Here is a 13,221-nt window from a genome sequence, read left to right as displayed (position 1 = left end):
AATATTGTACATATTTTGACTCTTAAGTTATATACAGTTCAATGTATTTTTTTTTTCTTTCAAAGCCTTTTTCATTCGTCCTTTTTACAAGATGATGCTCCAGAAACCAATTACGCTTCATGATATGGAGTCTGTGGTATGTAGTTTGCTTTATGTTAGGATTTTGTGCCCATATTTATTTATTTTTTTATAGATATATGTGTATATCTATACTTAATGGCATTATGAGGGTTTGAAAGTGCATGATTCAAATAAATTTTAGACTAAGTCTTTTAGGTGTAACTCTGTGTTGTAGTTTAACCCTGGCCAGTAGCTCAGACCCACACTGCTGCTCCCTCACTTTCCCCTGATGGGATGGGGGAGAGAATTGAAAAGGTGGAAGTGAGACAATTTATGGTTTGAGATAAAAACAGGCCAATAGGTAAAGTCAAAGCTGTGCATGCAGGCAAAGCAGGAGGAGGATTTCATTCACCACTTCCTGTGGGCAAGCAGGTTGTTCAGCCATCCCTGTGAAAAGAGGGCTCCATCACACTAAGAGTTACTTGGGAATTTTCTTGTTTCCTATCTAGAGTCGTTACAGGCAGTGGGATTTTTTTTTTTTTTAATTCAGTCTTTCTCTTTTTGGTATAATAGAATCGTAGAATGGCTTGGATTGAAAGGGACCTCAGAGATTATGTAGTTCCAACTCCCCTGCTGTGAGCAGGGACACCTTCCACTAGATAGGGTTGCACAAAGCTCCATTCAGCTTGTCTTTGAACAGTTCCAGAGATGGGGCATCCACGTGATCTCTGGACAGCCTGTTCCAGTGCTTCACCACTCTCACAATAAAGAATTTCTTCCTACTATTGAAGCTAAATCTACCCTTTTTCACTTGAGAACTTTTACCCTTCATCCTGTCTCTACGCACTCTGTTATGTAATTCCTCCCCATCCTGTAGGCTGCTTTTATGTGCTGGAAGGCACTTAAGGCCTTTCTGGAGCCTTCTCTTCTCCAGGCTGAACTCTCTCAGCCTGTCCTTATAGGGGCGGTGTTCCAGCTTTGTGATCCCCTTTGTGGCCCTCCTCTGGATGTGCTGCAGATCCATGTCTGTCTTATGCTGGGAACCCCAGAGCTGAACATGAGGTCTTATTAGAGTAGAGGGCAGAATCACCTCCCTCAACCTACTGACCAGCCTTCTCTTAATGCAGCCCAGGATACGTTTGACTTGAACTTAATTTTAATTTCCTAAGGCTCTTTCCAATAATGCCTAATACTAAAGGGAAGGTAAATATAGAATGACACACAGAAAAGAATCCAAAGTACATTACTTCAGATAATGCTGTGACATCATTTTGCTACGCCAGATATTTTTGGCCCTGAGACTGTTGAAATAAGTTTGTACAATTGCAGAATCTCTGTATCCAGTACAGGCTTATCCTAGCTAGCAGTGTTCACTGGGCTGTCATGGAGCCTCCTACAGATTAAAAGATGGCTACTCTGTTTTGTAATAACTATTTTGTGACTGTCTCTCTTAGGATAGCGAATATTACAATTCTCTGAGGTGGATTCTGGAAAATGATCCAACAGAACTGGACCTGAGATTTGTAGTTGATGAAGAACTTTTTGGTCAGGTTAGTATGTTTATGTAAAATAGAATCAACAAAATGTCAAAGAAAACATTTGACCTGTGAAATTAGCTGATGTTATCTGTTGTATTAAGAAAAGCCCTTTATTCACAGTTGTGTTGCCTTGTTCACCCATTTCTTTTAGCTGGCATGTTCTCATGCAGTGCTCTGCTAGCCTGGCTGTGATGCAATAAAGGACTTAAAAATAAGCAGAGCATTAAAAAATAGCTTCTGCCTTTTTTTTTTTTAAGTAATGCTTGTATCCAAATGTAGCAGCTGCTGCTGGAAAGAATGATCTGTTTTGGAAATGGAATAAGCAAATTTGTTGTGCAGAAACGTCCAAGATAAGTCATATAGAAATATCACAGGTCTTGAATAAAAATTCCAAATTAAAGGTGCCACATAGATCTAAGTAGGATAATAGCCTTTTCTCATCTTGTGTAGCTAAGGTGATCCTGAGTAGAAGTGTGGGAATGTGCACCTGTAATGAACTGAAATAAGGTATATGTCTATTGAAGGTCCAGTAGCACAAATCATGATGTAACAGATGTGCCTACTGATTCACTTCTTTACTGGGACCATTGCTGACATTGTTCTGTAAGCGTTTCTCCTTAGTTCTGAAAAAATGATGGGTCATGGAGTGTGCAGTTTCTGAAGTCCATGTTACTGGGAACTTGAGTGCAAACTTAAGTGAGCTTTTATGGCAGGTCAGGAAAAAATGCAGTCTGACATCCCTGAATAGTTGTTGGTTGTTCTTTTTAAAACTTTCTAAGAAGCAATCAACCAGATCCTGTTTATTTGGGTAACCTGTGAAAATGGTTTTGTTTCTCCTAGTTCTCAAATTCTGCAGTCTTCAAGAGTTCACTAAATTAATATTGTGTAATATATGAATTCTATTATAGGCTTATCTCATTTAAAAGCTATTCTTTGTATTACTTGTAGACCCATCAACATGAACTGAAGAGTGGTGGATCAGAAATAGTTGTCACCAACAAGAACAAGAGAGACTACATTCAGTAAGTAGAGGTCACTATGTGCAATGTATCTCACTGAATTGCCCCTCTATTCATAGGGGCTGTGTGTAGTGGCGTTAACAAAATGAAGTTATTTTATATATAAATTGTTTTTATTTTAAATGGTTTTGGTTTTCTCTTTTTTTCAGTCTTGTAATTCAGTGGAGATTTGTGAGCAGAGTACAGAAGCAAATGGCAGCCTTTAAAGAGGTACAGTTTGAATTACAAAAGAAAGTCTAAGAATTCATTGCATCTAATCTTGAGCTTGTTTTAGACATCCTGAAGACCCACAAATAATGTTGTTACAGCTATACAAAAGGCATAATGTCTTCATGATATTGTCTGTAGCGTCAGATTTCAATTAGAATAGAATAAACCAGGTTGGAAGAGACCTTCAGACTTAAAAATGTTTTTGGTATATTTTACTGAGGTGTCTAACATTGGGGAAAAAAATTGCTTCTTTTTCAGTCCACGTTGACAAGTTTATAGGTATTACAAACTATTAAGTGAACACTGCAGCAATAAAAACTAATTTAATTCTGTTAGTTTTAACTAGCTGGTTTATCTTTCTTTGTATAAATGGTACTACATATATGACATTCAGATGTAGATATTCACTATCCAGTACTGCACAATAAAGGTATGCGAAATCCAAAATAAAGCAGCTACAACCAAACTGGGGACTGTTGGTGTCCAAACATCTCTATTTCATGTATTGATATTTGACATACCTGTTTTCTAAAGCATCTAAATGTTCTCTGAACAAAAATGCTTTAATAATCATTTGGTTTTTTAATTGCTGTCATCTTTTTAGGGTTTTTTTGAACTAATTCCGCAGGATCTCATTAAAATTTTTGATGAAAATGAGCTAGAGGTAAGTGCACCAGGAAAAAGAAAACAAGTTGTGTTGAAACTTAATGTTACAGACTTCAACTTTGGTAGTTTGTGTTTTTGTTTTCTGTGTAGTTACTAATGTGTGGACTGGGAGATGTGGATGTGGCTGATTGGAAACTACATACAAAATACAAAAATGGATACAACATAAACCATCAAGTAATACAGTGGTTCTGGAAGGTATTATGATTTTTTTTTTACTTACAACCTGTTAAAAAGCTGCTACCTTTCAGCTGTGCCTGTTTGTGTGGCCCATCAACAGGTAGATAAATATTTTACCATTAGAAGTCCTAAGAACGATAATAAGAAAACTAAGATGAGATGCATAGTAAGAATGTCAATACACTATGTCTGACTGGAGTTAAAAATATTTGTTAGTCTTTTTGGCATGGTTACACTAAAGAGGTGTTAAACTCTTCTGTTTAATAAATTACAGGAATTTGGCTGTTAGTTCATAACATCAGAAAACTTCAAAGAAAGTAGCGGCAAAATCTTCAAGGGAAGTATTTTAACAGCCTGCTAAGCCAGTAACCATACTCTTGTTACAGTGCCATTAAAAAAAATTGTTGACTTCATAGCTTTTAGCTGTAGACAGAAGTAGACTGTGTCACTAAAAACAAAAAGGCATAATGTGTATATGTGAAGGATAACAATTCAGAGGTAGAAACGGTTGCATAAGTCTACTAGCTTGAAAGTGTAAATCTAAGTCTTTACTTGTAATTATTATCATACATAGGCAGTCGTAATGATGGACTCTGAAAAAAGAATCCGATTGCTTCAGTTTGTTACTGGCACATCACGTGTACCTATGAATGGGTTTGCTGAGCTGTATGGTGAGTACTTATGATTGCATTCACAATTAAGTAACAGAATACGGTATTGATGTTGTCATGATTTTTGACTTCCAACATAGGACAGGCCCATTATTTTTTCAGATTTTAAAAGCATATTAGTATACAGTGAGTGTTACAAGAAGCTAAGTTGAAGAGTCACATAGATCACACATTTTCCATGTTCTATAAATATTTTAGTTGTGGGTTTGGAAGTCTGTAAATGTAGAGGACTTCTCAATTTAATGCAGATTTTTAAAGTTCTAAAGAACTGCAAAAATCCATGTGTAACACAAGATAGAGCTTAAAGAAAATTCTCCATTATCTTAAAATACGATTGCAAAGACATTGCTGGCATCAGCAGTTAACTTCAGATTCTCCTAAGTTCCCCAGCTGCTTTTATCTGCTCAAAAGCCACAGTTGCACCGATACAATTATTTGTAAGGATATACTCTAAAGAGGGCCACTGAAATGACACAGGTTAAACATAATGCCAGAAGAAACGTAGTGGGCCTATAGTGCAGAGAGTTAAGCAAGGAAATGGCAGCAGGGAGCAGATTTCAATACCCAAGCCAGAGAACCCACTGTGGGCAAGCAGATGGAACAACCCACAAAGGGTGGAGAATTGTTTTACCTGTGGGAAGTCTGTTTACAGCTGCCATCAGCTTTGTGTTTTCCACTAGATTACTTTTATAATGCTAAAGTGCTTGAGGTCCTGTGCAACTGACTGAATAGCCTAACTTGCATATTTGAATAAACATTTCTTTCTTTATGAAAAAGACAGTAATTTGTTTTATGAAACACTAGAACTGTGGACAAACACCACCTACCATGTCTCCCCATTTCTGTCTTCATTGTAAATTCTGGGTTTATTTTTCTGTTCTGTCAGTGAATAATTTGTGAGTTCCAGTGGAAAGGGCAGTGCCCTCAGTAAGTTTGACACGTGTGTACTGTTTACCTGAATCTTTGTGCTGTTGGGAGTTTACAGCATATGCTTATTTCAGTGGAACCCAATCAGACTTCTACTGCTTTGGGTTTTTTGTCTAAAAACACTAACAGAGAAGGAACTAAGGAATGACGTAGGGAAAGTAACTGTTGGAGCCCTTAGCTTCCTTCTGCTCCGGGATTAGGAGCATCTTGAGCAGTTTTCTGGCCAAGTCCTTTTCAGTAGTTCTTGTCACTCATTAATGGAAAATTCAGGTAACAGTTGTTTTGCACAGTGCTTTGTTTGTTTCTCTTACTTGTGCTTTACTGTGGCCAGCACGCCATCCTCACTAAACCACAGCCACAATCATATCTCCAGTACCTGCGCCTATTTGAAGAACTGTCGGTTCTTCTGTGCTTCCCGTTGGTACATGGCTTTTTGCTGCTATGGGGCTGCCGCTGTGGGGGTTCCAGTCCTACCTGGGGGCTGCAGCCCTGGGGCTGGCTTTTCTAAGCAAGAGATCTCCCTCTGGTGGCCCGGAGAGGCATTTCTGCTCATAAAAAAGAAGTGCTTGGTGTCTGGGACCAAATCTGCCCAAGTTTGAGAGCTAGGACACTGAACAGGAGCGGCTCTTATATGTCTTGTCTTTGCCTTGCTCTGCTTTGTCAGTCTCCAGTTAATTAGTTAGATAACTAAAATGCAGACTTAGCTATTAAAAGGGAGCTTTATCATGTCATGTGGTAGAATGTACCATCAGTGACAGAACTGCTTCTCTGCTTCATTCTTACTCCAGGTATTCTTACTAGTTACCTTTTCTAACCATCCTTCTGCATTGAAGAAACATATAACCAAAGGAGAAACTAAAGAGGAAGAGCTGTTAGTGTTCCCACAACTACTGGCATACCTGTGATGATTGATTTTTTTAAAAAATCTTTTCTTAAATTATTGTTTAAACTACACATTCTTCACCAGACATGCACAGATGCTTTGAACAGCTTAAGGAAATAGTTACAAAATGCCCTTTGCATCCACTTGGCAAGAGTTAAGAGATCGAGGAAACTTTAGGGCATGACATGCTGTAAGGCACAGGCATAGCTAGAGCTGCACTTGCTATTAGGTGCAGATGTACATCCCTGGAGTATGCATATGGTCATCATGTTTCAAAAAGTTCTCACTCTATGTAAGTAAAGGTGGAGAAAGACTACTTTCTGCCAGGTCATAGAACTTGGCATGTTGTCATGAGCAATGCCAACTACTCTATATATACATTTAGGCTTTAAGATTTCTTCACTTAAGGTGTAAAAGTGTCTTGGAATTAAGGTGTATCATTGGGCATTTCTTGCTATAAGTGAATTGGGGTTAGCAACCATTAGTGTTTTGATAGCTCCTACTAATGTCAGAATTTGATTACAAAAATCCAAAGTATTTAATAATTTGAATTTCTAAGTGTAAAAGAATCTCATAATGGGGTGAAAATGATACATTCTTTCCTGCAGGTTCAAATGGGCCACAGTTGTTTACAGTTGAGCAGTGGGGTACCCCTGAAAAACTGCCAAGAGCTCATACCTGGTGAGTACTTAGGTTAGGTAAACTACAATGTTTATTAGTAAAGAGTGATAAATTACTTAATAGTCCTCATCTGTTTTTCAGCTTTAATCGCTTGGATTTGCCTCCATACGAGTCGTTTGAAGATCTGTGGGATAAACTTCTCCTAGCGATTGAAAATACTCAGGGTTTTGATGGGGTCGATTAAGATACAGGCGTAACTCCTAATGGTCCAGTGCTGCAACTTCATTTCAAGGGTTTACAAACAAATCTGAATTTTCCAGGGACTACCATTGTTTTTAGTCACATGGCTATTGAATTGTCAGAGTATCAGTTGTAAAATAAGTATTAAAAGATTTACTAACTTTTTAAAATGTATTTTGCTGTTTCCCCAGTTTTGTGTACTTTGCTAATAACTACAGCATAGACATTGGGTGGGCCAGTGCCAAGGAAGTGAAAAACTAAAACGTTTTGAAGCTGTTGCTGCTTCTACAGTATTTGACAGACTGCTCTGCAGTAAACTACTGAAGTAAAACTGTGAAGAAAGCTTTGCAGGGGGTATAAATTTGACTTGCTGCTTGAAGAGGAACAACCGAAATCATTAAACTGTTTTTAACAAAGCAAAACCAAAACCTAAGCCAATAAACTTCATGTAATGCAATGTCATAATCTGTGCTGCTCCAAGCTGTTTGCTGCCCGTGTGCCCTAAGCACTTTGCAGTTCAGCATATTAGGTGAAACGTGGAAAAGTGGCTTTTTTGCCTCATCAGCCATCATTTTGTAGAACATCAGCTTGCTGACATGTTTTATTTGTTAGATTTGTTTCTAACTTGCTTTTGTTAAAACAGTGTAAAAAAAAAACAAAAAACCCAGGATTTTTATATAAAACAAAACAAGCAGCATCATTTTGAATTGTAATGAGAACTTATATCCATTTTTTTTGGTCAGAATTTGTATACTGTCATCGGTCATCACTTTTTGGGATAAATTTGTAATGGTTTCGATTCAGCCTTTTGCAACAAATGAATCTTAAAGTGGAATTTGTCTGGATATCAGTCAGTATTAGTTACTGGTAGTTAGAGGCCTTTATTATCCATTCTTGCAGTATTGCACTACGTAACAATAAATAACATGTTTACAGGGTTTTCTGGGCCAAATTCAGCAGTCTGATATGTGCAGACTTCTGAACTGCATGGAGGTTGTGCATGTGTCACCAGGTGCAGAATTTGGTTCTGTAATATGTTTACAGGTTATACTAGTTTCTATAGCTGCATTTTTATATTATTTTTTTTTCTCCACTGTTAGTCTAGAAACCAAAATTGTTAATACAGTGTAACCAAAGTCATTAGCAACAATGTGCAATTTATTGTAGATCAACTTGTCCTATAAATACTAGTTTGATTTATTTTGTAAATGTGGGTATTTTTTGGTATTGATTTTAACACTCTCTTTTTGAGCAAGTGCTGGTTAAAATGATTAACAAAGTTAGTTCTAAAAGGAAAAAATCAGTTTCTATACCTGGCTTGCTCTAATTTTAAATTGTTACTGCAAATCTCATCCAAGGAAATGACAGTACCTTGCTTTTGGCCAGCAAATTTCTGTTTAGTCACAGTCTTTATAAATATGCAAGGAAGTGTAGCACATCTCTCTACAAAGACTTGTAAATTATGTAACAAATGTAATGGGTCTTAAGGGATATTTAAAATCCCACTTTGTTTTATTCTTTGACTAGGTCATTAGGACTGAAAATATTACATGTAAATAAAGGTAACTTATACAAATTTCCCAAATCTATATGCAGTTTTGTAAAACAAGAAAGATATATCAGTAAATCTGTAAAGATTTGAATATAGCAGGTTTTCTTGCAAACTTTAAAAGTATAAAATAAGGATCCTGAAAGCAGTAAATAAAAGTTTATTCTAAATACATTGTGACTCAGTTCTTTGAAGTGCAAATCAGTACTCTTGACATAGCAAGAATTCAATAATTTTAGTACTTGTGGGTAGACTGGTAGCCTCTACAATACACTGCTACCTTTTATGCAGGTGTTGAAGTGCAGTAGTGCTGCAGTACTGTCTGCTCCCATGAAGTCCTTGCAAAACTAATACCAGGTTTTTATGAAAGCTCTAGGTCACTGTGAGCCCTCATTGTACAGCCAGCCTAGAAATGCCTCGCAGCAGACAGGCAAAGGTGGAGAGACCCCACAGAAATGCTAGCTGACTCTCTGCTTGTCTTCTACTGTAGGGACACCCTTCACAGCTGGATGGCAGGTGAGCATTCAGAGTATGGTAGGGGTGTGGAAGGGGCCCCTAAACTTTGCTCCAGCCAGCGTAGACTGCCCAGCAGTGGTAGGGATGTGCCCCACAGGACTTGGTCCCGAGTACCAGCTGTGGGAATCACTTGGAGAAGGATGTTGCTGCCAGGTCACGGGCCACAGAGTACCTGGTGCCTCTCTGCAGAGCTGGGGCATGGGTGGCCTTGTCTGCAGGAGCTCTGCTGTGGGCAAGGCACTAAGTTGCTCCATTAAAGAGCTACAGGAGAAGTGAGCAGACTTGTAGCATGGGGGAGGGTGATAGCAAGAGGTCATAAGGTTATTGCAGAGACCTTTGAGAGGCAAAAGACCAAAACATTGAGCAAGTATAAAAAAGGGGTTGCTTGGGAGAGAGGGCCATGCTTGGGCAGGTGGTGAATGGAGATTCCCAAGATGGGTAAAGCTGGAAGCCTGTGACTTTTGACTTCAGCAGAAAGGCTTTTTCTCCACCCTTGAGTCTGCTGCCTGTGCCTTCTGTACTTGTGTTTTCTGCACGTCACACATACACTTATATTTTTGGGGGGATAATTCCAAAGATGCTACTATGAACACTTATCTATTTCTTTTGCCAGGAGCACAGTTTGTAGTAGGGCTTTGTCCCAGCTGTACTTACTGTGACATTAAGGATGAGAGTTTCATAGCTACTTCCTTGTGTGTTAATAAGCAAAGAATCACTAAGGTTGGAAAAGACCTGTAGGATCATTGAGTCCAACTGTAACCCAGCTACTATGACCACAAAGCTATATCCACATCTGCACACTTCTTGAACACCTCCGGATACAGCAACTCCACCACCTCTCTGAGCAGCCTGTTCCAGTGCTTCACCATTCGCTCGGTAGTTTTTCCTAACGTCCAATCTAAACCTCCCCTGGCACCACTTAAAACTTTCCTCTTGTCCTATCACTAGTTACATGGGAAAAGAGACCAACACCAGCCTCACTACAGCCTCCTCTCAGGTAGTTGTTGAGAGCAGTAACATTTCCTCTTAGCCTTCTCTTCTCCAGACTAAACTCCAGCTCCATCAGCTGCTGCTCCTATGACACCCTCCAAACCCCTCACCAGCCTTGTTGCTCTTCTCTGAATATGCTGACCATAAAGTCTGTCCTATACTGTGGTGGCCAAATATACTGTGGCCTCCCTAGGGCTGAGTACTCCCACTGGACACACTGTTTTTGATACAGGTAAGGATATCCTTGGCCACCTAGGGCAGCTGCTGGCTCATGTTCAGCCAGCCATCCACCAGCACCCCCAGATCCTTTTCCACCAGGTTGCTTTCCTGCCACTCTTCCCCAAGCCTGTAGAGTCAGTTGGGGTTGTTGTGACCAAAGATCTCACTTGATCTTGTTAAATCTCCTTCTACTGACCTCACCCCATCAGTGTAACTTGTCCATCTCTCTCTGTAGTGCCTTCCTACCCTTGAGCAGATCTGCACTTCTGCTCATTATAGTGTGGTCTGCAAAATTGCTGATGGTGCCCTTGAGCCCTTCATCCTAATAATCTCTGAGGTCTTTTCCAACCTCATTGATTCTGTGATTAATAAAGGTATTGGAAAGAACGGGTCCCAGTACTGAGCCCTGGGAACACCTCTTGTTACTGGCCACAGGATAACATTTTATGTTTCAATGCTCTACTTAAACTCTGGTGGGTGAGTTGTTTCTTAGATTTCTTTTACGTCAGTAATTTGATTTCTGTTGACTTGAAGGACTTTGGTCTACTGTTGTCTTTCTATAAAATGTCTTGTTGACTCCAAAATGACCACCTATGTGGAAATGCTTTTGCAGTCTGGTGTTATGGACATGAAACTTTAGGTGTGAAGAAGAAGCATTCAGCAATAACTTGATGGTTTGGGGCAAGAAGAGCTGTTTTATTGGTTTGGTTTGGTTTTTTTCAAAGTTCATGTATCTCAACTGGCAGATTTTTAGGTTGAGTGTTATTTCTATCACATCTTTCACTTCTCGAGGTGGTACAGGTGATTCTTCAGCATTCATACTGCATCATGAGGTGGAGCTGTGGCCTAGTAGGAAGATAAACCAGTAATTCCTAATTTCCACTGAGGATTCACTTATGCTGCTTGAAGGACACATGACCTGAATTATTTTCAATTATCATTAAGTCACATCTGTAGCAAATTTAATTTTTTTACTGGAGACAAGTTTGAGTACTTGTGCATAAGCAAAATATGAGTGGAGGCTAGCCATTTCCCTTCTTTATCCTATTTTTCCCCTCTCAACATTAATACATAAACATATTTTGCAAGCTACCTAGTGCCTTAGGATTTGAAGTGTTCTGTAAATCCAAAGTACAGTGTGGTGCTATTTTTCACTGACTGGTGGTGTCTTTGCCAAAATATGAGTGTCCCATTGAAATCCACAGATGTCCCTGGCATACTGTCAATATGAAACATGTCCTGGATCAGCACAGATTTCTTTTTTTCCTTTCTATCTTTTCTTCCCCTCGCCCCCCACCTTCCATCATGTGTACTTCGTTTTGGTGTGACTTCAATGTTACTTAGCCAAATAGGTGATACTCTTATCAGCTCCCTACAATGGGAATTACATAGTTACAATGATAACATAATACACATATCACAGAATCACATAATGAGTAATTAAAACTAGATACATGTGGTTTTAAATACTGTTCTTACTCATTTCTTGTGTGGTCAAAAGAATGTTGATTAAGAGACCAGGATTTTCTGGCTGTCATTCTTTATGCTGTCTGTTCATTTGTGTTTTCCTTTCTCTTTCTCATTAATTAGTTTGTCATGATGCTTGGGTTTTTCACATAGTCTTAGCAAATAATTTTCTTTGTAGGAGATTTTGCCTTTTTTAGGGCAATTTATTATCTCCCCTTCATAATGATGATTTCTTTAAAGGAATCAATGTGCAGTTTTTATGTGATCTGAGAGGACCTCACTTTTTTTATCAGCGGTTATACCACCACCACCAAAAATCCATACCTCTGGTGCCATAGCAGCACCTTATTGAAACATCTCTAGTTTAAAGGCAGGTAACACCTACCATCTTCTATTGTTATAAAAATAACCAAGTATTTAACAGCTGCCATATTGCTCAGCAGTATCACAAGATCAGTAGGAGCTGCAAGCACAGGCTTTGGTACTCTTACACTAAATCATTTTTCTTTGAAGTGGAGACTTAATTGCTTTTTCTAGGTGGAACATATATCATTAGCACACTAATCAGAATACAAACAGCTCACAAAGGGGATAATGAGGGACAACTTCCATGTAATGCTTGGCTTATGTCCATCTGCCTGACTGTAGAAAAATGTTTTGTTTTTCTGATCTGTGCTTAATTTGAGGTTTCTTGCTTAATGGGACTTCAAACAAATTCTGCATTGTAGTTTTCAGGTTGTCATCCTAGAGAGGCAGGTTTGGGATTTCAGGGAAGGGAGAAGCAAAGCAGCATGGAAAACCTGAACAGACCAGTCATTAAGTGAGTATGCCTCTTGAGGAAAGACAGATAAGGCAGCCTTCTAAATGTGATAGAGTGTAAAACTTTCTGTTGAAATACACCACAGTCTAAAAACATACATCACAATTTGTTTTTCTTAAGCCCTTTTGAGTTTAATTTAATGGAAAATATTTTCATAATTGTCTGATAGCTTTTCTGATATTTTTTTATGAGCTGAAATATTTCTGACTTGGGTTTTGTTTTGAGGGCTGGGAAGTATGACCTTTTGGAGGCTTTGAGCACACATGTCCTACTGTGTACTGCTGCTTGGGAGTATGTAAAATCCTAAGGGTTTAAATCAAATTGCCCTGAGGACTGCTTACTGACCTTTTGAATGCAAAGCTGTCAAAACCTTCAACTAGACATCAGCTAGAGAAGAACACTTAAGGCAGATCAATGCAAATAGAAAACAATGTGGTTCTGACTTTTGGTTATTGCTAGTTAGTGAGAAACAGTTACTGTGCTGCAAGAGCTCTGGGAACAAACCCACACCGCAAAGGAGTTGCTGTGAGTAACATGTAATAGTTGTTATAATCTACTTAAGAACTGAAAAGTTTTCATTAATTGCCAAATCCTGATACAGTTATCTGAGCAGGATGCTTCATGGACTTCAAAGGGATTTCTGTC

At 38.7% G+C, this 13,221-nt stretch overlaps 1 protein-coding gene across 5 annotated transcripts in view; it reads left to right on the top strand.

Moving 5' to 3' along the window:
* Positions 1 to 7,664, top strand: part of NEDD4 (NEDD4 E3 ubiquitin protein ligase) — a 53,276-nt gene extending 45,612 nt beyond the window's left edge. For all 5 annotated transcript variants that reach the window (XM_054168825.1, XM_054168824.1, XM_054168823.1 and 2 more), the window contains 9 exons: positions 66 to 136; positions 1,515 to 1,610; positions 2,547 to 2,620; positions 2,767 to 2,827; positions 3,432 to 3,491; positions 3,584 to 3,691; positions 4,248 to 4,344; positions 6,763 to 6,835; positions 6,917 to 7,664. In XM_054168825.1, coding sequence (XP_054024800.1) covers positions 66 to 136; positions 1,515 to 1,610; positions 2,547 to 2,620; positions 2,767 to 2,827; positions 3,432 to 3,491; positions 3,584 to 3,691; positions 4,248 to 4,344; positions 6,763 to 6,835; positions 6,917 to 7,019 — 743 coding nt within the window. In that variant the 3' untranslated portion in view covers positions 7,020 to 7,664. The remainder of the gene's footprint in view (positions 1 to 65; positions 137 to 1,514; positions 1,611 to 2,546; positions 2,621 to 2,766; positions 2,828 to 3,431; positions 3,492 to 3,583; positions 3,692 to 4,247; positions 4,345 to 6,762; positions 6,836 to 6,916) is intronic.
* The last annotated feature ends 5,557 nt before the right edge of the window (positions 7,665 to 13,221 follow it).

This window comes from Dryobates pubescens, chromosome 17 (assembly GCF_014839835.1).
Source record: "Dryobates pubescens isolate bDryPub1 chromosome 17, bDryPub1.pri, whole genome shotgun sequence".
NCBI classification, from domain to species: Eukaryota; Metazoa; Chordata; class Aves; order Piciformes; family Picidae; genus Dryobates; species Dryobates pubescens.
The sequence above is the reverse complement of the archived record's forward strand: the minus strand, read 5'-3'. Positions and strand labels throughout refer to the sequence as shown.